Below are 27761 nucleotides of genomic sequence, written 5' to 3' on the forward strand. Positions count from 1 at the left end.
ACTTAGGTTGGAGTCATTAAAACTCGTTTTTCAACCACTCCACAAAATTCTTGTTAACAAACTATAGTTTTGGCAAGTCGGTTAGGACATCTACTTTGTGTATGACACAAATAATTTTTCCAACAATTGTTTACAGACAAATTATTTAACTTATGATTCACTGTATCACAATTCAAGTGGGTCAGAAGTTTACATACACTAAGTTGACTGTGCCTTTAAACAGCTTGGAAAATTCCAGAAAATGATGTCATGGCTTTAGAAGTTTCTGATAGGCTAATTGACATCATTTGAGTCAATTGGAGGTGTACCTGTGGATGTATTTCAAGGCCTACCTTCAAACTCAGTGCCTCTTTGCTTGACATCATGGGAAAATCCAAATAAATCAGCCAAGACCTCAGAAAAAGAATTGTAGACCTCCACAAGTCTGGTTCATCCTTGGGAGGAATTTCCAAACGCCTGAAGGTACCACGTTCATCTGTACAAACAATAGTACGCAAGTATAAACACCATGGGACCACGCAGCCGTCATACCGCTCAGGAAGGAGACGCATTCTGTCTCCTAGAGATTAACGTACTTTGGTTCGAAAAGTGCAAATCAATCACAGAACAACAGCAAAGGACCTTGTGAAGATGCTGGAGGAAACAGGTACAAAAGTATCTATAGCCACAGTAAAACAAGTCCTATATCGACATAACCTGAAAGGCCGCTCAGCAATGAAGAAGCCACTGCTCCAAAACCGCCATAAAAAAGCCAGACTGCGGTTTGCAACTGCACATGAGGACAAAGATCGTACTTTTTGGAGAAATGTCCTCTGGTCTGATGAAACAAAAATATAACTGTTTGGCCATAATGACCATCGTTATGTTTGGAGGAAAAAGGGGGTGCTTGCAAGCCGAAGAACACCATCCCAACCGTGAAGCACGGGGGTGGCAGCATCATGCTGTGGGGGTGCTTTGCTCAAACTGGTGTGCCTGGCACCTACTACCATACCCCGTTCAAAGGCACTTAAATATTTTGTCTTACCCATTCACCATCTGAATGGCACACATACACAATCCATGTCTCAATTGTCTCAAGGCTTAAAAATCCTTCTTTAACCCATCTCCTCCCCTTCATCTACACTGATTGAAGTGGATTTAACATATGACATCAATAAAGGATCATAGCTTTCACATGGATTCACCTGGTACACTCAGTGTATGTGAGAATGATGTTCATTTACTACAGTTCAGCATTCAACACTATTGTTCCCTTCAAACTCGACTTCAAGGTCTCTCCCTTACCGTTGGGCAGATGGTATCGGAGCATGAGGTGTGACACCAACAGGCTCAGAGGCAGTTTCTATCTACAAGCCATCAAACTGCTGAACACTTGAACTGGACTGACCACCTGCACTGATTCTCTGCACCTTAGCACACATGCACTCACTCATGCACAACCCACACAGACATACACATACATACATTCATGCTACACACACATCACAACTGCTGCTACCAGACTCTTATTCTACTGCTCAGTTTATACACTTACCCCCCATCTCCCCTCCCCCAATACACGTGTAAATATTGGACTATAGATTGTGCCTTCCTGTATTATAATAATAATAATAATAATAATAATAATATGCCATTTAGCAGACGCTTTTATCCAAAGCGACTTACAGTCATGTGTGCATACATTTTTACGTATGGGTGGTCCCGGGGATCGAACCCACTACCCTGGCGTTACAAGCGCCGTGCTCTACCAATTGAGCTACAGAGGACCACGCTAAACTGCTATACTGACGCTAAACTGCTATACTGACGCTAAACTGCTATACTGATGCTAAACTGCTATACTGATGCTAAACTGCTATACTGATGCTAAACTGCTATACTGATGCTAAACTGCTATACTGATGCTAAACTGCTATACTGATGCTAAACTGCTATACTGATGCTAAACTGCTATACTGATGCTAAACTGCTATACTGATGCTAAACTGCTATACTGATGCTAAACTGCTATACTGATGCTAAACTGCTATACTGATGCTAAACTGCTATACTGATGCTAAACTGCTATACTGATGCTAAAATGCTATACTGATGCTAAACTGCTATACTGATGCTAAACTGCTATACTGATGCTAAAATGTCTATTCTATTCTACTGCCATTTACTTTATGTTCATATTCTCATCTTTTATTTCTTATTGTTGTTGCATTGTTGAGAAGGAACCTGCCAGTAAGCATTTCCTTGGAAGATATATACCCTCCGTATCCCATACATACGACTAATACAACTTGAAACGTGAGAGAAGTCATAATCCTCAACATCTGGCCTGGATTATGACGTTGGCCATGGAACCAGTGATTAGAGAGGTCATAACAGGTCATAACAGGTCGTAACAGGTCGTAACAGGTCATATCAGGTCGTAACAGGTCATAACAGGTCGTAACAGGTCATACCAGGTCGTAACAGATCGTGACAGGTCGTGACAGGTCGTAACAGGTCGTAAGAGGTCATGACAGGTCATAACAGGTCATAACAGGTCATAACAGGTCGTAACAGGTCGTAACAGGTCATGACAGGTCATAACAGGTCATAACAGGTCATAACAGGTCATAATAGGCCATTACAGGTCATAACAGGTCATAATAGGCCATAACAGGCCATAACAGGCCATAACAGGTCATAGCAGGTCAATTACCCTAATTATCGCTCCCAGGTGAAGACCAGGGCCATATAGTGTTTCTATAGCTTTATCTATGGCTCTATAGAGGCAGGTCAGTAGCTTTATCTATGGCTCTATAGAGGCAGGTCAGTAGCTTTATCTATGGCTCTATAGAGGCAGGTCAGTAGCTTTATCTATGGCTCTATAGAGGCAGGTCAGTAGCTTTATCTATGGCTCTATAGAGGCAGGTCAGTAGCTTTATCTATGGCTCTATAGAGGCAGGTCAGTAGCTTTATCTATGGCTCTATAGAGGCAGGTCAGTAGCTTTATCTATGGCTCTATAGAGGCAGGTCAGTAGCTTTATCTATGGCTCTATAGAGGCAGGTCAGTAGCTTTATCTATGGCTCTATAGAGGCAGGTCAGTAGCTTTATCTATGGCTCTATAGAGGCAGGTCAGTAGCTTTATCTATGGCTCTATAGAGGCAGGTCAGTAGCTTTATCTATGGCTCTATAGAGGCAGGTCAGTAGCTTTATCTATGGCTCTATAGAGGCAGGTCAGTAGCTTTATCTATGGCTCTATAGAGGCAGGTCAGTAGCTTTATCTATGGCTCAGGTGGAAATGAGAGGTCAGTTTCATGTACTTCATGTGTTAAATTTAAATGTACAGAGCATTTTGCCAGCAGAATCAAATCAAATCAAATTTTAATTGTCACATGCTTGGTAAACAACAGGTTTAGACTAACAGTGAAATGCTTATTTACGGGCCCTTCCCAACAACGCAGAATAGAATAAAACAATTTAAAAGTAATAATAGAAATAAATGTGTAACACGAGGAATAAATACACAATGAGCAATGATAGCTTGGCTATATACACGGGGTAGCAGTACTGAGCCCATGTGCAGGGGCACGAGGTAATTAAGGTAGATATGTACTGTACATATAGGTAAGGGTAAAGTGACTAGGCAACAGGTTAGGTAATAGACAGTAGCAGCAGCGTATGTGATGAGTTTGGAAGTGTGTGTGTGGCGACAGTGTGCCTGTGTGTACGTGTTATGTGTGAGTGTGTGTGTGTGTGTGTGTGTGTGTATGTGTGTGTGTATGTATGTTGGAGTGTCAGTCTAGGTATGTGTGAGTGTGTGGGTAGTCCAGTGTGTGTAAATAGAGTCAAAGAAGAGTTAGTGCAAAAAGGGTGAATGCAGATAATCCGGGTGGCTTTTTGGTTAACTATTTAGCAGTCTCATGGCTTGTGGGTAGAAGCTGTTCATGAGCCTTTTTTAAGGATCGGGGTCAATTCCAGTCAATTCAGGAAGTACACTGAAATTCCCACTTTCTTCAATTATGACAATTTTGGAATTGGAATTGGAATTTGGTTTACTTTCTGAATAGTCTGGAATTGAAATAGAATTGACCCCAATCCCGATATCTTGTGGTAATAGATTTGATCTCATTCAGTGAGACTAACCTAGATAAATAGAGGTTAAATAACATCAAACATTCGGTTAATGGCACTTCAGAAAACTGGCAGGGAGAGTGACATATTCAGAGGGGTTGTTTGACGTACCAAGCGGGAGTAGTGCACTGAATAGGGTATAGGGTGCCATTTGAGAAGCAACCTGAGTGGAGTGTTGTGTTCTCTCGAGGGGATCTGGAAGGGGAGGTTTCCTTGGAAACCGAATAAGGTCCATCAAACCTAAATGGGTAATCCCTGAGCTGCTGCTGACAAGAAAATAATAGCTTTGGGGATCTTCAGAATACCCCAGTAACTGTGAATGTGATATGGCCTGTTACATAATGCTGTTGAGGTTTAAACACTTACTGTACTGTCTGGTTAGGTCTCTATCTATCTATCTATCTATCTATCTATCTATCTATCTATCTATCTATCTATCTATCTATCTATCTATCTATCTATCTATCTATCTATCTATCTATCTATCTATCTAGTTACCACAGTCACAAAGTCATAAACCATTTATCTATTAACCCTAACCTTAAACACACTGCTAACCTTATGCATAACTCGATCCTTGAATTAAGAAAGAAAAGCAAATGTTTTTCATGAATTTTTAGGATGTAGCCAATTTTGACTTTGTGGCTGTGTTAACTAGTGGAAACCTCAATCCACCTCCCTCACACAGACCAAACGTCAGTAGAAGCCTGGCTGTGGTAACTAGTGGAAACCCCAATCCACCAGACCAAACGTCAGTAGAAGCCTGGCTGTGGTAACTAGTGGAAACACCAATCCACCAGACCAAACGTCAGTAGAAGCCTGGCTGTGGTAACTAGTGGAAACACCAATCCACCAGACCAAACGTCAGTAGACCGCCTTTACAGCTGCGGCGCTATGGAGACATCCGAGACGTAGAGCGAGTCCTTTAGCCAGTAGCGCATGTTTGTTTCGGCTAGTAGCCATGGCTCGGTTCGCTGCTCTACTGCTTTTACCGGTTCTCATTGAATCGGTATTGTCAATTTCTTTCTTTTTACCGGTAAATTCAAGGAAATGTTTACGGGAAGAGATCCACAAAGACGTGCTAGTCACGGGGGAGTATGAAATCAGCGAGCAGTCCAACACAAAAACCAACCTGAAGGTGAGTTTGATGCTGCTGGCGTTACGGTACTGACGGGTAAGCTAACCTAACTAGCTGTTAACAGTGAATGCCCAAACGCAGTTTACGTGGAAATGCTAACGTAGCGAGTTATCCATATAAATTGCTATCCATAACAGCTAACTAGCTAAACGTCTTGTTGACAGCTGCTGTTAGCGTCCTAGTTGCCGTTAGCGTCCTAGTTGCCGTTAGCGTCCTAGCTGCTGTTAGCGTCCTAGTTGCCGTTAGCGTCCTAGCTAACGTTAGCGTGGTTGGGCCTGTGACAGATCCTTCCTGGTTCTTGCGCTTTTAAATTGTTTTGATAGAAAGAGCAGAATTGTACATTTTCTCAAACGAAGTGTGTATAGTATTAAATACGTAAAGGTATTTAAACTTGCAGATCATGGCTAGTGTGTCGCTAGTTAACTATTTTGTTATTTCAATGTTTAGTTTCAGTTGAGTTGGTGAAAACTCATTCAGGATGTTACACGTCAGTCTTAACTCCCCCATTCACTCTGTGAAACGTGTAGCTACTAGTTAGCTCATGAGGATGATGTCAACAATGTGGATGCAAGGTTATAATAAGACTTGACAACTCATACAAATCATAATCATACAAGTCTATAATTTGCCTACATTGACAAAGTTAGCTGATTTTGTGTGAGAGAGAGTTTAGATTACACGCCACTGGGTAAACATTGCCTATTGCAACTGTCTAACACCAGCTGTCAATACACGTGTTGTATTTTCTGCCTTTATTTACATTTACATAATTTACAGTGAGGGCAAAAAGTATTTGATCCCCTGCTGATTTTGTACGTTTGCCCACTGACAAAGACATGATCAGTCTATAATTTTAAATGGTAGGTTTATTTGAACAGTGAGAGACAGAATAACAACAACAAAATCCAGAAAAACGCATGTCAAAATTTTTATAAATTGATTTGCATTTTAATGAGGGAAATAAGTATTTGACCCCTCTGCTAAACATGACTTAGTACTTGGTGGCAAAACCCTTGTTGGCAATCAGAGGTCAGACGTTTCTTGTAGTTGGCCACCAGGTTTGCACACATCTCAGGAGGGATTTTGTCCCACTCCTCTTTGCAGATCTTTTCCAAGTCATTAAGGTTTTGAGGCTGACGTTTGGCAACTCGAACCTTCAGCTCCCTCCACAGATTTTCTATGGGATTAAGGTTTGGAGACTGGCTAGGCCACTCCAGGACCTTAATGTGCTTCTTCTTGAGCCACTCCTTTGTTGCCTTGGCCGTGTGTTTTGGGTCATTGTCATGCTGGAATACCCATCCACGACTCATTTTCAATGCCCTGGCTGAGGGGAGGAGGTTCTCACCCAAGATTTGACGGTACATGGCCCCGTCCATCATCCCTTTTGATGCGGTGAAGTTGTCCTGTCCCCTTAGCAGAAAAACACCCCCAAAGCATAATGTTTCCACCTCCATGTTTGACGGTGGGGATGGTGTTCTTGGGGTCATAGGCAGCATTCCTCCTCCTCCAAACACGGCGAGTTGAGTTGATGCCAAAGAGCTCCATTTTGGTCTCATCTGACCACAACACTTTCACCCAGTTCTCCTCTGAATCATTCAGATGTTCATTGGCAAACTTCAGACGGGCCTGTATATGTGCTTTCTTGAGCAGGGGGACCTTGCGTGCACTGCAGGATTTCAGTCCTTCACGCCGTAGTGTGTTACCAATTGTTTTCTTGGTGACTATGTTCCCAGCTGCCTTGAGATCATTGACAAGATCCTCCCGTGTAGTTCTGGGCTGATTCCTCACCGTTCTCATGATCATTGCAACTCCACGAGGTGAGATCTTGCATGGAGCCCCAGGCCGAGGGAGATTGACAGTCCTTTTGTGTTTCTTCCATTTGCGAATAATCGCACCAACTGTTGTCACCTTCTCACCAAGCTGCTTGGCGATGGTCTTGTAGCCCATTCCAGCCTTGTGTAGGTCTACAATCTTGTCCCTGACAGCCTTGGAGAACTCTTTGGTCTTGGCCATGGTGGAGAATTTGGAATCTGATTGATTGATTGCTTCTGTGGACAGGTGTCTTTTATACAGGTAACAAGCTGAGATTAGGAGCACTCCCTTTAAGAGTGTGCTCCTAATCTCAGCTCGTTACCTGTATAAAAGACACCTGGGAGCCAGAAATCTTTCTGATTGAGAGGGGGTCAAATAGTTATTTCCCTCATTAAAATGCAAATCAATTTATAACATTTCTGACATGCGTTTATCTGGATGTTTTTGTTGTTATTCTGTCTCTCACTGTTCAAATAAACCTACCATTTAAAATTATAGACTGATCATTTATTTGTCAGTGGGCAAACTTACAAAATCAGCAGGGGATCAAATACTTTTTTCCCTCACTGTAGCAGAAGATCTTATCCAGAGCGACTTACAAATTGGTGCATTCAACTAATGATAGCCAGTGGGACAACCTCCTTAAAAAAAAAAAAAAAAACATTTTGTGGGGGAAGAAGGATTACTTGATACTATTCCAGGTATTCCTTAAAGAGGGAGGGTTTCAAATGTCTCCGGAAGGTGGTGAGTGACTCCGCTGTCCTGGCGTCGTGGGGGAGCTTGTTCCACCATTGGGGTGCCAGAGCAGCGAACAGTTTTGATTGGGCTGAGCGGGAACTGTGCTTCCGTAGAGGTAGGGGGGCTAGCAGGCCAGAGGTGGATGAACGTAGTGCCCTCGTTTGGGTGTAGGGTCTGATCAGAGCCTGAAGGTAAGGAGGTGCCGTTCCCCTCACAGCTCCGTAGGCAAGCACCATGGTCTTGTAGTAGATGCGAGCCTCAACTGGAAGCCAGTGGAGTGTGCGGAGGAGCGGGGTGACGTGAGAGAACTTGGGAAGGTTGAACACCAGACGGGCTGCGGCATTCTGGATGAGTTGTAGGGGTTTAATGGCACAGGCAGGGAGCCCAGCCAACAGCAAGTTGCAGTAATCCAGACGGGAGATGACAAGTGCCTGGATTAGGACCTGTGCCGCTTCCTGTGTAAGGCAGGGTCGTACTCTGCGAATGTTGAAGAGTATGAACCTGCAGGATCGGTTCACCGCTTTGATGTTAGTGGAGAATGACAGGGTGTTGTCCAGGGTCACGCCAAGGTTCTTTGCACTCTGGGAGGAGGACACAATGGAGTTGTCAACCGTGATGGCGAGATCATGGAGCGGGCAGTCCTTCCCCGGGAGGAAGAGCAGCGCCGTCTTGCCGAGGTTCAGCTTGAGGTGGTGATCCGACATCCACACTGATATGTCTGCCAGACATGCAGAGATGCGATTCGCCACCTGGTTATCAGAAGAAGAAGAACATTAATTGTGTGTTGTCTGCGTAGCAATGATAGGAGAGACCATGTGAGGATATGACAGAGCCAAGTGACTTGGTGTATAGAGAGAATAGGAGAGGGCCTAGCACTGAGCCCTGGGGTACACCAGTGGTGAGAGCACATGGTGCGGAGACAGATTCTCGCCACGCCACCTGGTAGGAGCGACTTGTCAGGTAGGACGCAATCCAAGAGTGAGCAGCGCCGGAGATGCCCAACTCCGAGAGGGTGGAGAAGAGGATCTGATGGTTCACAGTATCAAAGGCAGCGGATACAGTGGGGGAAAACAAGTATTTAGTCAGCCACCAATTGTGCAAGTTCTCCCACTTAAAAAGATGAGAGGCCTGTGTAGTGTATTAAGATTATGATGGTGTTAAATGTTTTTCATGAAGAAATGGAATGTTGTTTATGTTAGTATCAAGAGGGAATGTTTTAGGTGTAACGTCACATACAACAGACCGGAAGTGTGTTGTAGACAGGGGAGACTGGGGATTGGCCAGAAGAGGGAGCATCTTTTTGCATTGTTTATAAATAGGGGGAAAAACGAAGGAGAAGGCAGAGCAGCCATTCTGAGGCGTCGCTCTCCGGGTGTCATGTCACCTGTCACTCATGCTGAAGCTTCTGATCTGAATAAACCTTATGATCAACGTTCAGTATGAGCAGACTCCTTTTGTTCATCAGCAATAATTGCCACCACTCATCCGATACGACACCTGTAATTTTCATCATAGGTACACGTCAACTACGACAGACAAATTGAGAATTTCCTTTCCAGAAAATCACATTGTAGGATTTTTAATGAATTTATTTGCAAATTATGGTGGAAAATAAGTATTTGGTCACCTACAAACAAGCAAGATTTCTGGCTCTCACAGACCTGTAACTTCTTATTTAAGAGGCTCCTCTGTCCTCCACTCGTTACCTGTATTAATGGCACCTGTTTGAACTTGTTATCAGTATAAAAGACACCTGTCCACAACCTCAAACAGTCACACTCCAAACTCCACTATGGCCAAGACCAAAGAGCTGTCAAAGGACACCAGAAACAAAATTGTAGACCTGCACCAGGCTGGGAAGACTGAATCTGCAATAGGTAAGCAGCTTGGTTTGAAGAAATCAACTGTGGGAGCAATTATTAGGAAATGGAAGACATACAAGACCACTGATAATCTCCCTCGATCTGGGGCTCCACGCAAGATCTCACCCCGTGGGGTCAAAATGATCACAAGAACAGTGAGCAAAAATCCCAGAACCACACGGGGGGACCTAGTGAATGACCTGCAGAGAGCTGGGACCAAAGTAACAAAGCCTACCATCAGTAACACACTACGCCGCCAGGGACTCAAATCGTGTCCCCCTGCTTAAGCAAGTACATGTCCAGGCCCGTCTGAAGTTTGCTAGAGTGCATTTGGATGATCCAGAAGATGATTGGGAGAATGTCATATGGTCAGATGAAACCAAAATAGAACTTTTTGGTAAAAACTCAACTCGTCGTGTTTGGAGGACAAAGAATGCTGAGTTGCATCCAAAGAACACCATACCTACTGTGAAGCATGGGGGTGGAAACATCATGCTTTGGGGCTGTTTTTCTGCAAAGGGACCAGGACGACTGATCCGTGTAAAGGAAAGAATGAATGGGGCCATGTATCGTGAGATTTTGAGTGAAAACCTCCTTCCATCAGCAAGGGCATTGAAGATGAAACGTGGCTGGGTCTTTCAGCATGACAATGATCCCAAACACACCGCCCGGGCAACGAAGGAGTGGCTTCGTAAGAAGCATTTCAAGGTCCTGGAGTGGCCTAGCCAGTCTCCAGATCTCAACCCCATAGAAAATCTTTGGAGGGAATTGAAAGTCAGTGTTGCCCAGCGACAGCCCCAAAACATCACTGCTCTAGAGGAGATCTGCATGGAGGAATGGGCCAAAATACCAGCAACAGTGTGTGAAAACCTTGTGAAGACTTACAGAAAACGTTTGACCTGTGTCATTGCCAACAAAGGGTATATAACAAAGTATTGAGAAACTTTTGTTATTGACCAAATACTTATTTTCCACCATAATTTGCAAATAAATTCATTAAAAATCCTACAATGTGATTTTCTGGATTTTTTTCCCTCATTTTGTCTGTCATAGTTGACATGTACCTATGATGAAAATTACAGGCCTCTCTCATCTTTTTAAGTGGGAGAACTTGCACAATTGGTGGCTGACTAAATACTTTTTTCCCCCACTGTAGGTCTAGAAGGATAAGAGCAGAGGGGAGAGAGTTAGCTTTAGCAGTGCGGAGAGGCTCCGTGACACAGAGAAGAGAAGTCTCAGTTGAATGACCATTCTTGAATCCTGACTGGTTTGGATCAAGGTGGTAATTCTGAGAGAGCTAGCAGGAGAGTTGGCTAAAGACGGCACGCTCAAGAGTTTTGGAGATAAAATAAAGAAGGGATACTGGTCTGTAGTTGTTGACATCGGAGGGATCGAGTGTAGGTTTTTTGAGGAGGGGTGCAACTCTCGCTCTCTTGAAGACGGAAGGGACATGGCCAGCGGTCAAGGATGAGTTGATGAGCGAGGTGAGGTAAGGGAGAAGGTCTCTGGAAATGGTCTGGAGAAGAGAGGAGGGGATAGGGTCAAGCGGGCAGGTTGTTGTTGTTGTTGTTGTTTATGTTATTGTATTATCACCTGTGTTTAGATCACAGACTCGTCGGGACACACCCTCTACTCAAAGGAAGATGCAACGAAAGGGAAGTTTGCCTTCACAACAGAGGATTATGACATGTTTGAAGTGTGCTTTGAGAGCAAGTCACCCATGGGTAAGTCAAAGTGCATAGTATTTATTTTGTGGTACTTAATGATGGTAATCCTTAACCTAGATGTTTGGAAGGAGCAGGCATTGTTCAATGCAATTTATAGCCTAACTGCATTACTCCTCAAGTAGTCATTTGTTGACAGATTAGCCTGGGTTTGAGTTAGCTTTCCACTGATAAGCATGACACAAAGTACAACAGGTTCTGGATTTCAGGCTATAGCTGGCCAGCACATGCAAGATTTGGGTCAGGGTTCTGAGAACACTCCTCTGTTTAAACACTTAATGGAGGCCAGTCAGTCTGCAACCAATAAGTGAACGAAGCAGCAGGGGATAAGTTGGGACGGTACAGGTTTATAGCAGGACCACATTCACTACCCAAGTGTTGTTAAACGTTGCAGATAGAAATGCTAACAGTGTTTGTTCTACATTAGAATATTTCTATCTGAATGAAACAAAACATTGTGACCTGCCAAATGCACTCCATGTGACTGGAAGGAGTCCTTCCAACTTGTGTCATTGCTTGCTGTTATTGAATAAGCTGAGTAAAGCCATCCCAATGCCTTGTAAATGTAGTAAATCATGTGTTTGTTCTGTCACCCAGGAACTGGGAGGATCCCTGACCAGCTGGTTAATCTGGACATGAAACACGGAGTGGAGGCCAAGAACTATGAAGAGGTGAGTCACCGGTACTGGCGGTACGGGTGGTACGGGTACAGCTGGTGCTGGTACTGCTGCTGGTACTAGTGGTACTGCTGCTGGTGCTAGTGGTACTGCTGCTGGTACTAGTGGTACTGCTGCTGGTGCTAGTGGTACTGCTGGTACTAGTGGTACTGCTGCTGGTACTAGTGGTACTGCTGCTGGTGCTAGTGGTACTGCTGCTGGTGCTAGTGGTACTGCTGCTGGTGCTAGTGGTACTGCTTCTGGTGCTAGTGGTACTGCTGCTGGTGCTAGTGGTACTGTTGCTGGTGCTAGTGGTACTGCTGCTGGTACTAGTGGTACTGCTGCTGGTACTAGTGGTACTGCTGCTGGTACTAGTGGTACTGCTGCTGGTACTGCTGCTGGTACTGCTGCTGGTACTGCTGCTGGTACTAGTGGTACTGCTGCTGGTACTAGTGGTACTGCTGCTGGTGCTAGTGGTACTGCTGCTGGTGCTAGTGGTACTGCTGCTGGTACTAGTGGTACTGCTGCTGGTGCTAGTGGTACTGCTGCTGGTGCTAGTGGTACTGCTGCTGGTGCTAGTGGTACTGCTGCTGGTGCTAGTGGTACTGCTGCTGGTGCTAGTGGTACTGCTGCTGGTACTAGTGGTACTGCTGCTGGTACTAGTGGTACTGCTGCTGGTACTGCTGCTGGTGCTGCTGGTACTGCTGCTGGTACTGCTGCTGGTGCTAGTGGTACTGCTGCTGGTGCTAGTGGTACTGCTGCTGGTGCTAGTGGTACTGCTGCTGGTGCTAGTGGTACTGCTGCTGGTGCTAGTGGTACTGCTGCTGGTACTGCTGCTGGTACTAGTGGTACTGCTGCTGGTGCTAGTGGTACTGCTGCTGGTACTAGTGGTACTGCTGCTGGTGCTAGTGGTACTGCTGCTGGTACTAGTGGTACTGCTGCTGGTGCTAGTGGTACTGCTGCTGGTACTAGTGGTACTGCTGCTGGTGCTAGTGGTACTGCTGCTGGTGCTAGTGGTACTGCTGCTGGTACTGCTGCTGGTGCTAGTGGTACTGCTGCTGGTGCTAGTGGTGCTGCTGGTGCTAGTGGTACTGCTGCTGGTGCTAGTGGTACTGCTGCTGGTGCTAGTGGTACTGCTGCTGGTGCTAGTGGTACTGCTGCTGGTACTAGTGGTACTGCTGCTGGTACTAGTGGTACTGCTGCTGGTGCTAGTGGTACTGCTGCTGGTACTAGTGGTACTGCTGCTGGTACTAGTGGTACTGCTGCTGGTGCTAGTGGTACTGCTGCTGGTGCTAGTGGTACTGCTGCTGGTACTAGTGGTACTGCTGCTGGTACTAGTGGTACTGGGAAAGCTTCAAAGTGAAACTGAAGTGCACGTACGCTCTTGCACCATTAAGGGATTGCTTATTTGCTTTGCAGGCACAGTGTGTATAGGAAATGTTGAATGCAATTGTTTAAAGAAGCCCCTGCACACTGGGCTGGAAAAGTATAACTTGTTTATTTGGTGGGGGGGCTGTTATGTGCACTACGTCATCACGCACAGCCTTTTATCCACAAAAAGGCTGTTTGATGGTAACATCTCTGGCGGGAAAATGCGCATATTGTTTTTAATGCATATTTTAGAATATTCACATGAAAATCTGTCTCCATTTGGATGGAAACCTAGTACTGCTGTGATGTGAAACGACTAAAACCGGATGTAAAGTATGGAGATGTACAGTATATTTCATAGATCATCTTTGAGCATTAACAACCACCAAAATAAAAAACTAGACCATCTCATATAAAATTCATGGCATGGGGCTCCCATAGCGAATGGGCGGCAGGTAGCTTAGTGGTTAAGAGCGTTGTGCCAGTAACCGAAAGGTCGCTGGTTCTAATCCCCGAGCCGACTAGATGAAAAATCTGTCGATGTGCCCTTGAGCAAGGCACTTAACCCTAATTGCTCATGTAAGTCGCTCTGGATAAGAGCGTCTGCTAAATGACTAAAATGTAAATGATGACTGAGTCACTCTAGTATTAGAACACGGTCTACAGAAAGTATACAAACCAATTGACTTATTCCACATTTTGTTGTTACAACCTGAATTCAAAATGTATTAAATATATATTTTTCTCATCCATCTACACAAAATACCCCGTAATGGCAAAGTGAAAACATGTTTACATTTTTTTATTTTTTGTGCAAATGTATTGAACATAAAATACAGAAATACCTAAATTAACATCAGTATTCACACCCCTGAGTCAATGCATGTTAGAATCACCTTGGGCAGCGATTACAGCTGTGAGTCTTTCTGGGTAAGTCTCTAAGAGCTTTGCACACCTGGATTGTACAATATTTGCACATTATGCTTTGTAAAATTCTTCAAGCTCTGTCAAGTTGGTTGTTGATCATTGCTAGACAGCCATTTTCAAGTCTTGCCATATAGTTTCAAGTAGACTCGGCCACCAGGGCCTAAAATTAACACTGGCAACCTGCCAAATGCGGGTAGGTTTTGACATTGGCGGCCAAGTAAGATGTCAAAGATTTTTTTCATACTGGCCCCCCGTGGGAATCGAACCCACAACCCTTGCGTTGCAAGCGCCATGCTCTACCAACTGAGCTACACAGGCCCTGTGATATTTTGGTTAAAAGACTCAGGTCACAAAATATGAAATTAAACAATATACCACATTACTTCTTACTAGTAATGCATTTGTTTTTAGAAACATTACAAAGCATGCTCATCTGTTTTTTTGTGTTTTGATGGTGTAATGTTAGTATGCAAAAAGTATTTTGGCTGGTACAAAATCTGAGTGGCTGGTAGAGTTTTAAAATCTACTTCCCACAGTGGCTGGTGGACAAAAAAGTTAATTTTATGCCCTGTCGGCCACTGAGGAACATTCACTGTCTTCTTGGTAAGCAACTTGAATGCGTCTCCCAGTGTCTGTTGGAAAGCAGACTGAGTTTTCCTCTAGGACTTTTCCTGTGCTTAGCTCTATTGCGTTTATTTTTATCCTAAAAAACTCCCTAGTCCTTGTCAATGACAAGCATACCCATAACTTGATGCAGCCACAGTGATGTGTTGGATTTGCCCCAAACATAATGCTTTGTATTCAGGACATAAAGGTAATTTCTTTGCCACATTTTTTGCAGTATTACTTTAGTGCCTTATTGCAAACAGGATGCATGTTTTGGTATATTTTTATTCTGTACAGGCTTCCTTCTTTTCACTCTGTCATTTAGGTTAGTATTGTGGAGTAACTACAATGTTGTTGATCCATCCTCAGTTTTCTCCTATCACAGCCATTAAACTCTGTAACTGTTTTAAAGTGAGCGGTTTCCTTCCTCTCCGGCAACTGAGTTAGGAAGGACGCCTGTATCTTTGTAGTAACTGGGTGTATTGATACACCAAGTGTAATTAATAACTTCACCATGCTCAAAGGGATATTCAATGTCTGTTATTTAATTTTTTTTCATCTTTGCGAGACATTGAAAAACCTCCCTGGTCTTTGTGGTTGAATCTGTGTTTGAAATCCACTGCTCGACTGAGTCCTTCAAAAAATCATGTTAAACACTATTATTACACATTCTTACTCCTGAACTTATTTAGGCTTGCCATAACAAAGGGGTTGAATACTTATTGACATCAAGACATTTCATCTTTTGTATTTTTTATTTTTTTTCAATTGTAAAAATGTCAAAAAACATAACTACACTTTGACGTTATGGGGTATTGTGTGTAGACCAGTGACACAATCCATTTTAAATTCAGGCTGTAGAATAACTAAATGTGGAAAAGTCAAGGGGTGTGAATACTTTCTGAAGGCACTACGGTAAACACTGCACACACTGTTCTGCTGACTTGTATTGTGAATTGCTAACCCACTCTACCCACACACCCCACGCACACTGATTGAGCCCGAGGCTAGGCTAGCTACTGCTGTCTGTGTTAATGTGGGCAAGCCTGTGTGGGTGAATACTGTACAGTACATTCGTACTTAGCTACGGAACGTCACTGTGTGGTGTAGACTAGAACGTAGTTGGCAAGGAAACTAGGAAGTGCAAGTTGGCTAGAATCCCTGTCTTGTCTGTAGCCAACGCAATGTCTTGCTACTGTGACGTCTGGTCTGTCTGTGGTCTGTCTGTCTGTCTGTCTGTGGTCTGTCTGGTCATCTTGATTTCACTTGTTTTCTTCGTTCTTATGCCTTGATCAGACCGACAGTGTCATTGCGTTTTGGTACACCAGAAGTACATTCATTTCCAATGGAACACTACGTTTGCCTTGCAGCATTGCGTTGCAGAGGCAGTTGCAACGTATGCATCAAACTGTATGCATCAAACTGTATGCATCAAACTGTATGCTTAGATTTGATAAATAGTAGCAAAAGGTGAATATTGAACTTTTGTTGCACACATATCCACAAAATATGTTGGATTACATAATGAAAAGAGTTTGACTGCATAATTTGTTACGCAGCATTGATGCAATTACGCTGTCGGTCTGATCAAGGCATTACATATTTATTTCAGATACAAAGTTATTAATTTGATTTACTTGGTTGAGAAATGTGATTTTTCCAGTTGTTCTGACATTATCCGCCATTCTTATATATTTGAAACGGCCCTATCCCCTAGTCAAAATCCTGATGATTTTTCAATACAGTCCTGATTCAATCCCTTTAAGATGTGGTTTAGCTGTAGCTTGGGGAAGAGACATTCTGAGAGAGGGGAGCGGTAAAGCTTTGCGCTGCCAGACAGATTGCACTGTGTGTTCCTGTTGAAACTATTGGACAATAACTGCCACTGCTACAGCTCAAGAGTGACACCTACTGGACAAACTGGGACACAGCACAACAGTCCAAGCTTCTATCTAGAATGACCTTTATTTATAAATGTTCATCCCTTTCCTGCTGCACTATCCAACAAACAACTTGAGGATCCTAAATCCAATCCAATAAACACCAACCAGCAAGGGATGAATTGTGGGGTCGCGTTGTTTTTTGATTGGCAGCTCTCTCGTCCACTCAGATCGCCAAGGTGGAGAAGCTGAAGCCCCTGGAGGTGGAGCTAAGGCGACTGGAGGACCTATCAGAGTCCATCGTCAATGACTTTGCCTACATGAAGAAGAGGGAGGAGGAGATGAGAGACACCAACGGTAAGAAGAACACAGTACTGATAGTAGCATTGCCATTTACTAGTCTGAGATGGACCTGTGTGTGTGTGTGTGTTGATAATAATAATATGCCATTTAGCAGACGCTTTTATCCAAAGCGACTTACAGTCATGTGTGCATACATTTTTACGTATGGGTGGTCCCGGGGATCGAACCCACTAACCTGGGCGTTACAAGCGCCGTGCTCTACCAATTGAGCTACAGAGGACCACAATTTGATTAATATGGTTGATTAAAATATTTACATTTACGTCATTTAGCAGACGCTCTTATCCAGAGCGACTTACAAATTGGTGCATTCACCTTATAGCCAGTGGGATAACCACTTTACAATATGTTTTTTTTTTTATATATATATATTTTTTAATCTTCTTTCTGTCGCACCCAAACCTCCTACCTCACTCCCATCACCCCAAACCAAAGGAAAATAATTTGACATATTCATGTGAGCTGGTCCTTTCTAGAGACTAGTGATTTTCAATCACATTGATGATTAGCTTTAGATCCTAGGCTAATCTTGCTAGCTTGACATGGCATTGAGAACTACTGTGATTATAGAAGGCAAATTCACAAAATTCCATCAGACCTAAATGCTCAGAACAATCAGATAATGGTCAACTGGCAGTGTGTGTGTGTGTGTGTGAAGTTCTCAATCCGTCTATTTGAGAAATCTTCCATTGACATCAATACATGTTTTATGCAGGATTTCAAGATATACATGTGATTGTTCCTAATGCATAGTCTTAGCTCATCGTCAACACGTATTTTTACATTACATTACTCATTCTCATCAATATTCTATATTTCTAACTACGTTCTCCTTCTTCCAGAGTCCACCAACACACGTGTCCTGTACTTCAGCATTTTCTCTATGTGCTGTCTGATTGGCCTGGCCACCTGGCAGGTCTTCTACCTACGACGCTTCTTCAAGGCAAAGAAGCTCATCGAGTAGAGAGGCACCACCACTCCGCCCAGGGGGGGAGCAGCCAATGCTACCCGACCAACCTCCACCCTCCTCGGACTGGCTTCAGCAAAACGGCACCCTGTTCCCTGTATAGCGACCCTGCTTTTGACCAGAGCCCCATAGGCTGAAGTTTTGCTGAAGCCCCATAGACTCTGGTCAAAAGCAGTTCACTATAAATAAATAGGGCACTGTTTGGGACCCATCCAATAATGACAATCAAAGGGTTGAGCAGAACAACTCTACTAGTTTCGTGGGTGTGGTGGTGAGAGAGCGCCAAGGGTAGCCTATTCTCTGAAAGACATATATACCTGGGGCTCATTCAGCAGAGTGAAACAAACAAAACAAAAAAGAGTAGAATATACAGATTTTTATTCAGAGCGAGAATGTTCTATGTGTTACAATTCTATCTGCATCCTGCTGAATAAGCGCCTGATGCTTTGAGGATCGATTGTCATTTAATGTGTACAGTTTGATTTGGAGTTATGTTTTATTTTGTTGGGATGAATGGATGCCCCCTTGAGAGAATGTCTATTGCCCTTTTATATTGTTGTACAAAGTCTTGGCCATGCCAAGCGAGCTATAGGATATAGTGTGCTGTACGTCCCAAATGGCACCCTATTCCCTATATAGTTCACTACTTTTGACCAGGTCCCATAGGGCTCTGGTCAAAGTATTGCACTAGGTAAGCAATAGGGTGACATTTGGGACGTACCTTATATTCTTGATGCCCTTTTTTTTAAGTGAAGCCTTCTATGAACAGCAGGCGGAATGTGGAATAACTCGGGAGAGAGAAACTATGGCAACCACTGAACTTCTGTGTTTTGTCAGTTTAATTAATTTGAATACATGTTTGGTAACTAAATTTTGACAGGGTCTTTTAGTTTGTTTTGATATTGTAAATGCTATGTAGTTGCTATCGCAGGGCAGGTATTTTTTGGGGGAGAGGGTTTCATAAATTATCAGGGAATTAATGGTTGGTTTTCTTTTAAATGGCACCCTGTTCCAGATCAAGTGCACGGGGCCCTGGTCAAAAGTAGTGCGCTATTTAGGGAATAGGGTGCCATTTGGGATGCAGTAAATATCATCTTGAAAACTAGGTCATTTCTAGGAGAACACTTGTTGCAAGTTCTTCCGTTTTTAATTGTATTTTAAGATGCACAAAAGATAACAGCCACACATCTACGTTGCCATCTGAACGTGTTTTAAGCCAAGTGGTAGTTCGCTGTATAAATTACTCCTCTCTTCCTCTTTTGAGAACCCTTGAATCTGGCTATTAGAACTTGACCCACACATACATGTCAATCCTTATTACTAGAAAAATGGCAGACGACAACATCAGAACGAGTGCTGAAAAGGAGGATAGTAGGATTGTACTGCCATTGTACATGCCAGCTTTGCATCTGTGGTGGTTTTGTAGTAACATGGAAAATATCCTAACTTCCTTGGATGTGTTCCATTTTGAGTAGGCTAGTGTATTTTAAATTTCAGGGGAAATTATTTGCTTCTTTAGCCTGGTCCCAGATCTGTTTGTTTGACGACAGTGACCATGGGAGTTGGCAAAGCAAGACAACACAAACAGATCTGGGACCAGGCTATTGCTTCTTGTTTTTGGGGATCGATTCCAAATTACAACACTTACATCCAAGATCCTAGCCTGGCCAACATTCTTTTGGAGATAATTATGGGGTTTTGGTTACATGAGGGTTTGGAGTTAGTTAAAAGATATTCCAACTATTTTTTGTCATTTTTATTAACATACAGTACATACAATTTTAACAGTGAACATTTGCTATGTTTTCAATCAATGATTTCTGTGTTGATTGATATCAATTTTGTAAAGGTTTGTGTTGGGCTTTTATTCAATAAAAATATTGGATGGATTTACAAAACATGCTGCTTGGGATTTTGTGATGTGAGGACCCAGGGACATTCACGCAGCATTATCACAGAACAATGAGCCGGATGTATAAATGTGAAGCATCCAGTTGGCGTTTCCGCTCACCATCAAATCTGGCGATGAGAGGGAAGCCCAGTGGCCGGCAGTGGGAGAAGATGGAGCGAGATGGGTTTTCGCCGACATTCTGCAAATTTTCTTATCGATAAAACATTTGAATTCCATATAGCTTTCTGTTTACAAAACTAAAATCTGGACCGCGTTTTTTAGACTTTGGCAACGTTTCTACAAATTGCGTTGTTTAGAAGGAATGCATGGGCGAATTGATTTATTGCACAAGCGCTTCACAGAGTAGGCGTCCCTAAGGGAAATCTCACTAGCTCGTGCTTGGCTCTAAAAATCTTTGTCATTATGGCATCTTCATAAGTGATTCATATATATATATATATATTATTTTATAAAGATTCTACTAGTACTGTCTACCTAATATTATAAAATATGATTAAATTATTATGAAATCTATGAAAATATTGCAAGATGTGTGTGTTTCTAATCATTTGGTCCAATCAGCGTTGGAAAAACTCCTGACTATTTGTGTGATTTTTGTTGTTGTATTCTTTCTTAAAACTGCATTGTTGGGCAAGGGCTTGTATGTAAGCGTTTCACTGTAAGGTCTACACCTGTTGTATTCGGCGCATGTGACAAATAAAATTTGATTTGATTTGACTAGTATAATGACCTGGACGCACCCTCCTTCACGCGCAATGTAGTTCCGGTTCAATTTCCCCTCTAAGTAAAGGTGTGACAACACCAAATTGTTTTAATACAGCATCTAGCAAGTGAATTCAGAAAACAATATGCCTGGGGCAGACAAGGAAACAGATCTTACGGAGCGAATTGAGGCTTTTCTGGCCGATTTGAAGCGGGGAGGCAGTGGGACAGGACCCCTCCGAGGGTCGGGGGAAATGGCCAGAGAAACCACATATTTGCTTCGGAGAATAACAGCCCAAACAAGATGGAGCAGCGCAGGTATACGTTATAACAGCAGAACTCTAGCTAGTTTTGTTCGATGGCTAGATTAATGGTTTTGTAGTTTTCAAGCTAGATGTAAGTGTTTTTTGTAAATTAAATTTGACATTTGTGACCAACTTTTTATCCACTATCCGACGCATTGTGATAGTAACGTTAGCAAGCTGTCAAAATCTGAACTGCCACGAGAAGCTGATGTCATTTCATTTGTAATTTGTCTGAACACAATAGCACAGATAGAACAATTAGCCAGATATTTCACCGGATTTATAAATGTGAAGCATCCGGTTGGCGTGTCCACTCACTACCAAATATGGTGATGGGAGAAGATGGAGCGAAATGGATCTTGGCCGACATTCTGCTAATTTTCTCACCAAGCTAAACATTTGAACTCCATTCAGTTTTCTGTTTCCAAAACTAGAATCTGTAACAAACAGAGTGGACTGCGTTTTGTAGACTTTAACCTTTGCCAACGTTTCAAAAAAAATTGCGTTGTTTAGGAGTGCAAGGGCGAATTGGAGTTATTGCACACTTCACATAGTAGGCGTTACCTAACGGAAATATGCAAATAAATGCTAGAACGCGCCAATAGGAGCTCACTAGCTCCTGCTTGGCTCTGCCCACCTCCTTGCTGGTTCTGACCACTATGATTAATTTGTTCCCATTGGAAACGACAGACTGTGGTCTATCTTGGGATATTTCTAAAAGTCTTTGATAATAGAGCTCGCCAGCGTGTAGTCCTAAAACCCGGAAATAAGGTACCTCTGGCTCGTTAAGTCATCCCAATGGGAAAAATGAATGGGGAATGAATAGGGATTTGTAATAAACGCCGAAAATAAGGTCTGAGGTTAACACAGGCTTAGGAGATCTTATAAATGTTGTTCTATGCGATAATACCAGTCAGTTAACATTACCTTTATGAATTATGAAGCCTTTATGTGCTTTAGGTGTGTTTTATCATTACATAAATTCTTCAAAATTCACAAAAAGTGACGTTAGCTGATGAAGATTGTCATATAACAAAACATATAAGATCTCCTAAGCCTGTGTTTACCACAGGCCTTGTTTTTAGTGTTTATCCAAACCCCCTAAAAAAACGCTATTCATTTACCCCATAGGCGTTGTCCAACAAACCATGACGGAGTTGGTTCCTACAAAAAGACGCCATTACTATTTCTCTATTCATTTTACATTTACATTTTAGTCATTTAGCAGACGCTCTTATCCAGAGCGACTTACAGTTAGTGAGTGCATACATACATTTTTTTATTTTTCATACTGGCCCCCCGTGGGAAGCGAACCCACAACCCTGGCGTTGCAAACGCCATGCTCTACCAACTGAGCTACATCCCTGCCGGCCATTCCCTCCCCTACCCTGGACGATGCTGGGCCAATTGTGCGCCGCCCCATGGGTCTCCCGGTCGCGGCCGGCTACGACAGAGCCTGGATACCACTTGACTTATTCCACATTTTGTTGTGTTACAGCCCGAATTCAAAATTAATTAAAAAATAAAAATAAACAATCTCACCCATCTACACACCATACCCCATAATTACAAAGTAAAAACATGTTTTCATAAATTTTGGCAAATGCGTTGAAAATGAAATACAGAAATATCTCATTTACATAAGTATTCACACCCCTGAGTCAATACATGTTAGAATCACCTTTGGCAGCGATTACAGCTGTGAGTCTTTCTGGGTAAGTCTCTAAGAGCTTTGCACACCTGGATTGTACAATATTTGCTAATGTTTATTTTTAAACTTCTTCAAGCTTTCTCAAGTTGGTTGTTGATTATTGCTAGACACCTATTTTCAAGTCTTGCCATAGATTTTCAAGCCGATTTTAAGTCAAAACTGTAACTAGGCCACTCAGGAACATTGAATGTCGTCTTGGTAAGTAACTCCAGAGTATATTTGCTCTTGAATTTGTCTCCCAGTCTGTTGGAAAGCAGACTGAACCAGGTTTTCCTCTAGGATTTTGCCTGTGCTTAGCTCTATTATGTGTCTTTTTATCAACAACAAAAAAACTCCCTAGTCCTTGCTGATTATAAGCATACCCATAACATGATGCTGCCACCACCATGCTTGAAAAAAAGAGTGGTACTCAATTATGTGTTGTGTTGGATTTGCCCCAAACATAACGCTTTGTATTCAGGACATAAAGTTAATTTCTTTGCCACATTTTTTTTTGCAGTTTTCCTTTAGTGGCTTATTGCAAACAGGATGCATGTTTTGGAATATTTTGTGTCTGTATAGGCTTCCTTCTTTTCACTCTGTCATTTAGGTTAGTATTGTGAGATAACTACAATGATATTGATCCATCCTCAGTTATCATATCACAACCATTAAATTCTGTACCTGTTTTAAAGTCACCATTGGCCTCAAAGTGAAATCACTGAACGGTTTCCTTCCTCTCCAACAACTGAGTTAGGAAGGACGCCTGTATCTTTGTAGTGACTGGGTGTATTGATACACCATTCAAAGTGTAATTAATAACTTCACCATAATCTAAGGGATATTAAATGCCTGCTTTTTATATTTTTACCCATCTACCAATAGGTGCCCTTCTTTGTGAGGCATTGGAAAACCTCCCTGGTCTGTGGTTGAATCTGTGTTTGAAATTCCCTGCTCGACTGAGGGATCTTAGAGATGTGTGGGGTACAGAGATGGGGTAGTCATTTAAAAAGCATTTTAAACTCTATTATTGCACACAGAGTCCATGCATCTTATTACGTGACTTGTTAAAGACAGTTTTACTCCTGAACGTATTTAGGCTTGCCATAACAAAGGGGTATAATACTTACTGACTCAAGACATTTCAGCTTTTCATTTTTAATTCATTTGTAAACATTACCAAAAACATAATTCCACTTTGACATTATGGGGTATTGTGTGCAGGTCAGTGACACAAAATCTCAGGCTGTAAGACAACAAAATGTGGAAAAAGTCAAGGGGTGTGAATACTTTCTGAAGGCACCGTAGGTGTTCACTACTATTCACTACTAGGAATGATGCACGACTCCAACACCATCATTAAGTTTGCCGACGACACAACAGTGGTAGGCCTGATCACCGACAACGATGAGACAGCCTATAGGGAGGAGGTCAGAGACCTGGCCGTGTGGTGCCAGGACAACAACCTCTCCCTCAACGTGACCAAGACAAAGGAGATGATTGTGGACTTCAGGAAAAAAAAGAGGACTGAGCACGCCCCCATTCTCATCGACGGGGCTGTAGTGGAACAGGTTGAGAGCTTCAAGTTCCTTGGTGTCCACATCACCAACGAACTATCATGGTCCAAACACACCAAGACAGTCGTGAAGAGGGCACGACAAAGCCTATTCCCCCTCAGGAGACTGATAAGATTTGGCATGGGTCCTCAGATCCTCAAAAAATTCTACAGCTGCACCATCGAGAGCATCCTGACTGGTTGCATCACCGCCTGGTATGGCAACTGCTTGGCCTCCGACCGCAAGGCACTACAGAGAGTAGTGCGTACGGCCCAGTACATCACTGGGGCCAAGCTTCCTGCCATCCAGGACCTCTATACCAGGCGGTGTCAGAGGAAGGCCCTCAAAATTGTCAAAGACTCCAGCCACCCTAGTCATAGACTGTTCTCTCTGCTACCGCACGGCAAGCGGTACCGGAGCGGCAAGTCTAGGTCCAAAAGACTTCTCAACAGCTTCTACCCCCAAGCCATAAGACTCCTGAACAGCTAATCATGGCTACCCGGACTATTTGCACTGCCCCCCCACCCCATCCTTTTTACGCTGCTGCTACTCTGTTAATTATTTATGCATAGTCACTTTAACTCTACCCACATGTACATATTACCTCAACTACCTCAACTAGCCGGTGCCCCCGCACATTGACTCTGCACCGGTACCCCCCTGTATATAGCCTCCCTACTGTTATTTTATTTTACTTCTGCTCTTTTTTTTTTCTCAACACTTTTTTTGTTGTCTTATTTTTACTTTTTTTTGTTAAAAATAAATGCACTGTTGGTTAAGGGCTGTAAGTAAGCATTTCACTGTAATGTCTGCACCTGTTGTATTCGGCGCATGTGACCAATACAATTTGATTTGATTTGATGTACGACAAAGAAATCCTCTTGTATGTTATAACAGGCGACCTGATGGAGATCATTCGCAATGAGGGAAGGAGAATGACTGCCGCCCAACCGTCCGAGACCACCGTGGGCAACATGGTACGGCGCGTGCTCAAGATCATCAGGGAGGAGTATGCCAGGTGAGGAGAGATGGGGATTCTGGGGAATATTCCTTCAAAGAACTGGCTGACGGTTTGTAATAAACATTGTGTTAATCTGGTGTCAACTCTGATTCTGATACACGTGTTATGGCTGTCCATATCACGGGCTAGTCTGGGTACCAATCTGTTTAGCTATCGTTCCACTCCTTACCACTCCTGTCTTGCTAAACATCTTTGGCATATGCCATGGAGTACAGGGAGTGGAACATTTAGCTAAACAGAATGGTACCAGGTTAATCATGGGCTAGTGTAAAGATGCCATTTGGCAAATGATTTAATAGATGGAAATGTTGAAGATCTCCTCTCTGTTGCAACTCTACTCCATGTTAAAGCTACCGTCTGTAAGATGTCTTGTTGTTCTATGGTCATTTCAGTGAAATATACACCAGCTTGTCACTCTATTCTCCTGTGAACTGTGTTTTGTTTCTTCAGGTCCCGTGGCAGCAGTGAGGAGACAGAGCAGCAGGAGTCCCTTCACAAGTTGCTGACCTCAGGGGGGCTGAGCGAGGAGAACTTCAGACAGCACTTTGCTCCTCTCAAAGCCAACGTCATAGAGGCCATCAATGAACTCCTCACAGAGCTAGGTAAGATACTCACTGAGAGCACACACATTAACACCAACCGTTATCACATACTTTCCAGCAGCTTTTTAAGCTGATCATGTCGCTTAACTGAAGCATAAGGAACATAAAATATCTTACTGTATCTTTGCTTTCTATCTTCTGGAGGCTGTAGTTGGCATTAGCTGAAGTGAAAATGATTTGAACAAAGTCCCCTTTCAACCTCCTGTTCTCTAGTGTTTTTAATCTGTACACTGGTTATTCCTAAAGATCCTATGAGAATATGAACCTTGGTCAAGCAGCACTGAGCTAACTGTTATATTCTCCTCCTTGTCGCCGTCCTCTCTCCCAGAGGGCACCACAGACAACATCGCCATGCAGGCCCTGGAGCACATCCACTCCAACGAGGTCATCATGACTGTCGGCCGCTCGCGCACCGTCGAGGCCTTCCTCAAAGACGCAGCGAGGAAACGCAAGTTCCACGTCATCGTGGCCGAGTGTGCTCCCTTCTGCCAGGTATCCACCGTCCGCTCCGATCATCCCTCCCTCCCTCTATAGCACTAGTGTATATGTAATGAGATAAAGGAGGCGTCTATTTCATTCATATACTCTCTCCATAATATTACTTCATTATTTAATATGCTACAGTAACGACCTTTTGTCTCTCTCCCAAGGGTCATGAAATGGCTACTGGTCTCTCCAAAGCAGGCATCGAGACCACTGTAATAGCAGATGCTGCCATATTTGCAGTGATGTCCCGAGTTAATAAGGTGAGTTTTAAAAATTTGTAAAAAAAAATTACTGTGATGTTGCTTATTTTAGAATAGGCTCTTTTCTAAACTAATGATAGCTTGACTACATTTAATGGACCGGATGTGGTGATGTCCAATGTTTTCCAGGTCATCATCGGTACACAGACAGTTCTGGCCAATGGCGGTCTCCGGGCGGTCAATGGAACCCACACCGTAGCTCTGGCAGCCAAGCACCACTCTACCCCGCTCATCGTCTGCGCTCCCATGTTCAAGCTCTCCCCTCAGGTATTCACAACAATATTCGGTTTGAACAAGAAGACTTTTCGGGGTAGAGATCGATGTCAGTTCAGTGAGCCCTTTCTTCACTAAAAAAGCGTCTTTCTCATTGAATGACTGAAATAGTTGTTTTCCTGTTCTCAGTTCCCCAATGAAGAGGACACGTTCCATATGTTTGTCTCCCCACACGAGGTGCTTCCATTCACAGAAGGTAGTACTTTATTGACATAACATATTTAATGTTTTGTATTAAATAGTGATATATTGTAAGAGACTCACACCATAAAGTAATCAACGCTTCTCTGTGTAAAAGCTACAAAATGACTGCTTATTTGTAAGTAAGCATTTCACTGTAAGGTCTACACCTGTTGGCACATGTGGCAAATACAATTTGATTTGATTATTTATTCTCATCTGACTCAATCTGTTTGTTTTGTCTCTGTAGGAGAGATTCTATCCGAGGTGAACGTGCACTGCCCCGTGTTCGACTATGTTCCTCCTGAACTCATCACTCTGTTTATCTCTAACATCGGAGGCAACGCTCCCTCTTACATCTACCGGCTGATGAGTGAACTCTACCATCCTGAGGACCACAAACTGTAATCAGTGTACAGAAAATGCAAATAATAAAAAAAGGTTTATGCAATGGATTGCATTTGGTTTGTTTTAGTCTTCCACAATGATTTGCTGCAAGTTTCAGAACTTTTTGTTTCAGACTTCATTCTAATTTAATTTAATTTACAGAAAACGTTATTTCAAAGCAGAAAAATAATGACATTCTTTACAATGATATTGTTTCCAGTATGAAACCAGA

At 43.0% G+C, this 27761-nt stretch overlaps 2 protein-coding genes across 2 annotated transcripts; both read left to right on the plus strand.

Moving 5' to 3' along the window:
- The first annotated feature begins 4901 nt into the window (after positions 1–4901).
- Positions 4902–20053, plus strand: LOC121556163 (transmembrane emp24 domain-containing protein 10). The gene is made up of 5 exons (XM_041870056.2): positions 4902–5249; positions 11265–11385; positions 11983–12056; positions 17056–17182; positions 18031–20053. The coding sequence occupies exons 1-5, from the start codon at positions 5073–5075 to the stop codon at positions 18150–18152; spliced, it is 621 nt and encodes a 206-aa protein (XP_041725990.1). The 5' UTR covers positions 4902–5072; the 3' UTR covers positions 18153–20053.
- Positions 20054–20809: 756 nt separating this feature from the next.
- Positions 20810–27597, plus strand: LOC121556165 (translation initiation factor eIF-2B subunit beta-like). The gene is made up of 8 exons (XM_041870057.1): positions 20810–21087; positions 25218–25338; positions 25792–25943; positions 26272–26435; positions 26594–26689; positions 26819–26956; positions 27092–27158; positions 27393–27597. The coding sequence occupies exons 1-8, from the start codon at positions 20916–20918 to the stop codon at positions 27548–27550; spliced, it is 1068 nt and encodes a 355-aa protein (XP_041725991.1). The 5' UTR covers positions 20810–20915; the 3' UTR covers positions 27551–27597.
- The last annotated feature ends 164 nt before the right edge of the window (positions 27598–27761 follow it).

Source organism: Coregonus clupeaformis, unplaced genomic scaffold (genome assembly GCF_020615455.1).
Source record: "Coregonus clupeaformis isolate EN_2021a unplaced genomic scaffold, ASM2061545v1 scaf0069, whole genome shotgun sequence".
In the NCBI taxonomy this organism is placed as follows: Eukaryota; Metazoa; Chordata; class Actinopteri; order Salmoniformes; family Salmonidae; genus Coregonus; species Coregonus clupeaformis.

Coding starts and splice junctions, on each gene's coding strand:
- LOC121556163 (XM_041870056.2), top strand. CDS start 5,073: ATGGCTCGGTTCGCTGCTCTACTGCTTTTACCGGTTCTCATTGAATCG. Junction 5,250..11,264: donor ACACAAAAACCAACCTGAAG/GTGAGTTTGATG, acceptor ACCTGTGTTTAG/ATCACAGACTCGTCGGGACA. Junction 11,386..11,982: donor TGAGAGCAAGTCACCCATGG/GTAAGTCAAAGT, acceptor TCTGTCACCCAG/GAACTGGGAGGATCCCTGAC.
- LOC121556165 (XM_041870057.1), top strand. CDS start 20,916: ATGCCTGGGGCAGACAAGGAAACAGATCTTACGGAGCGAATTGAGGCT. Junction 21,088..25,217: donor AACAAGATGGAGCAGCGCAG/GTATACGTTATA, acceptor ATGTTATAACAG/GCGACCTGATGGAGATCATT. Junction 26,957..27,091: donor TGTTCAAGCTCTCCCCTCAG/GTATTCACAACA, acceptor TCCTGTTCTCAG/TTCCCCAATGAAGAGGACAC.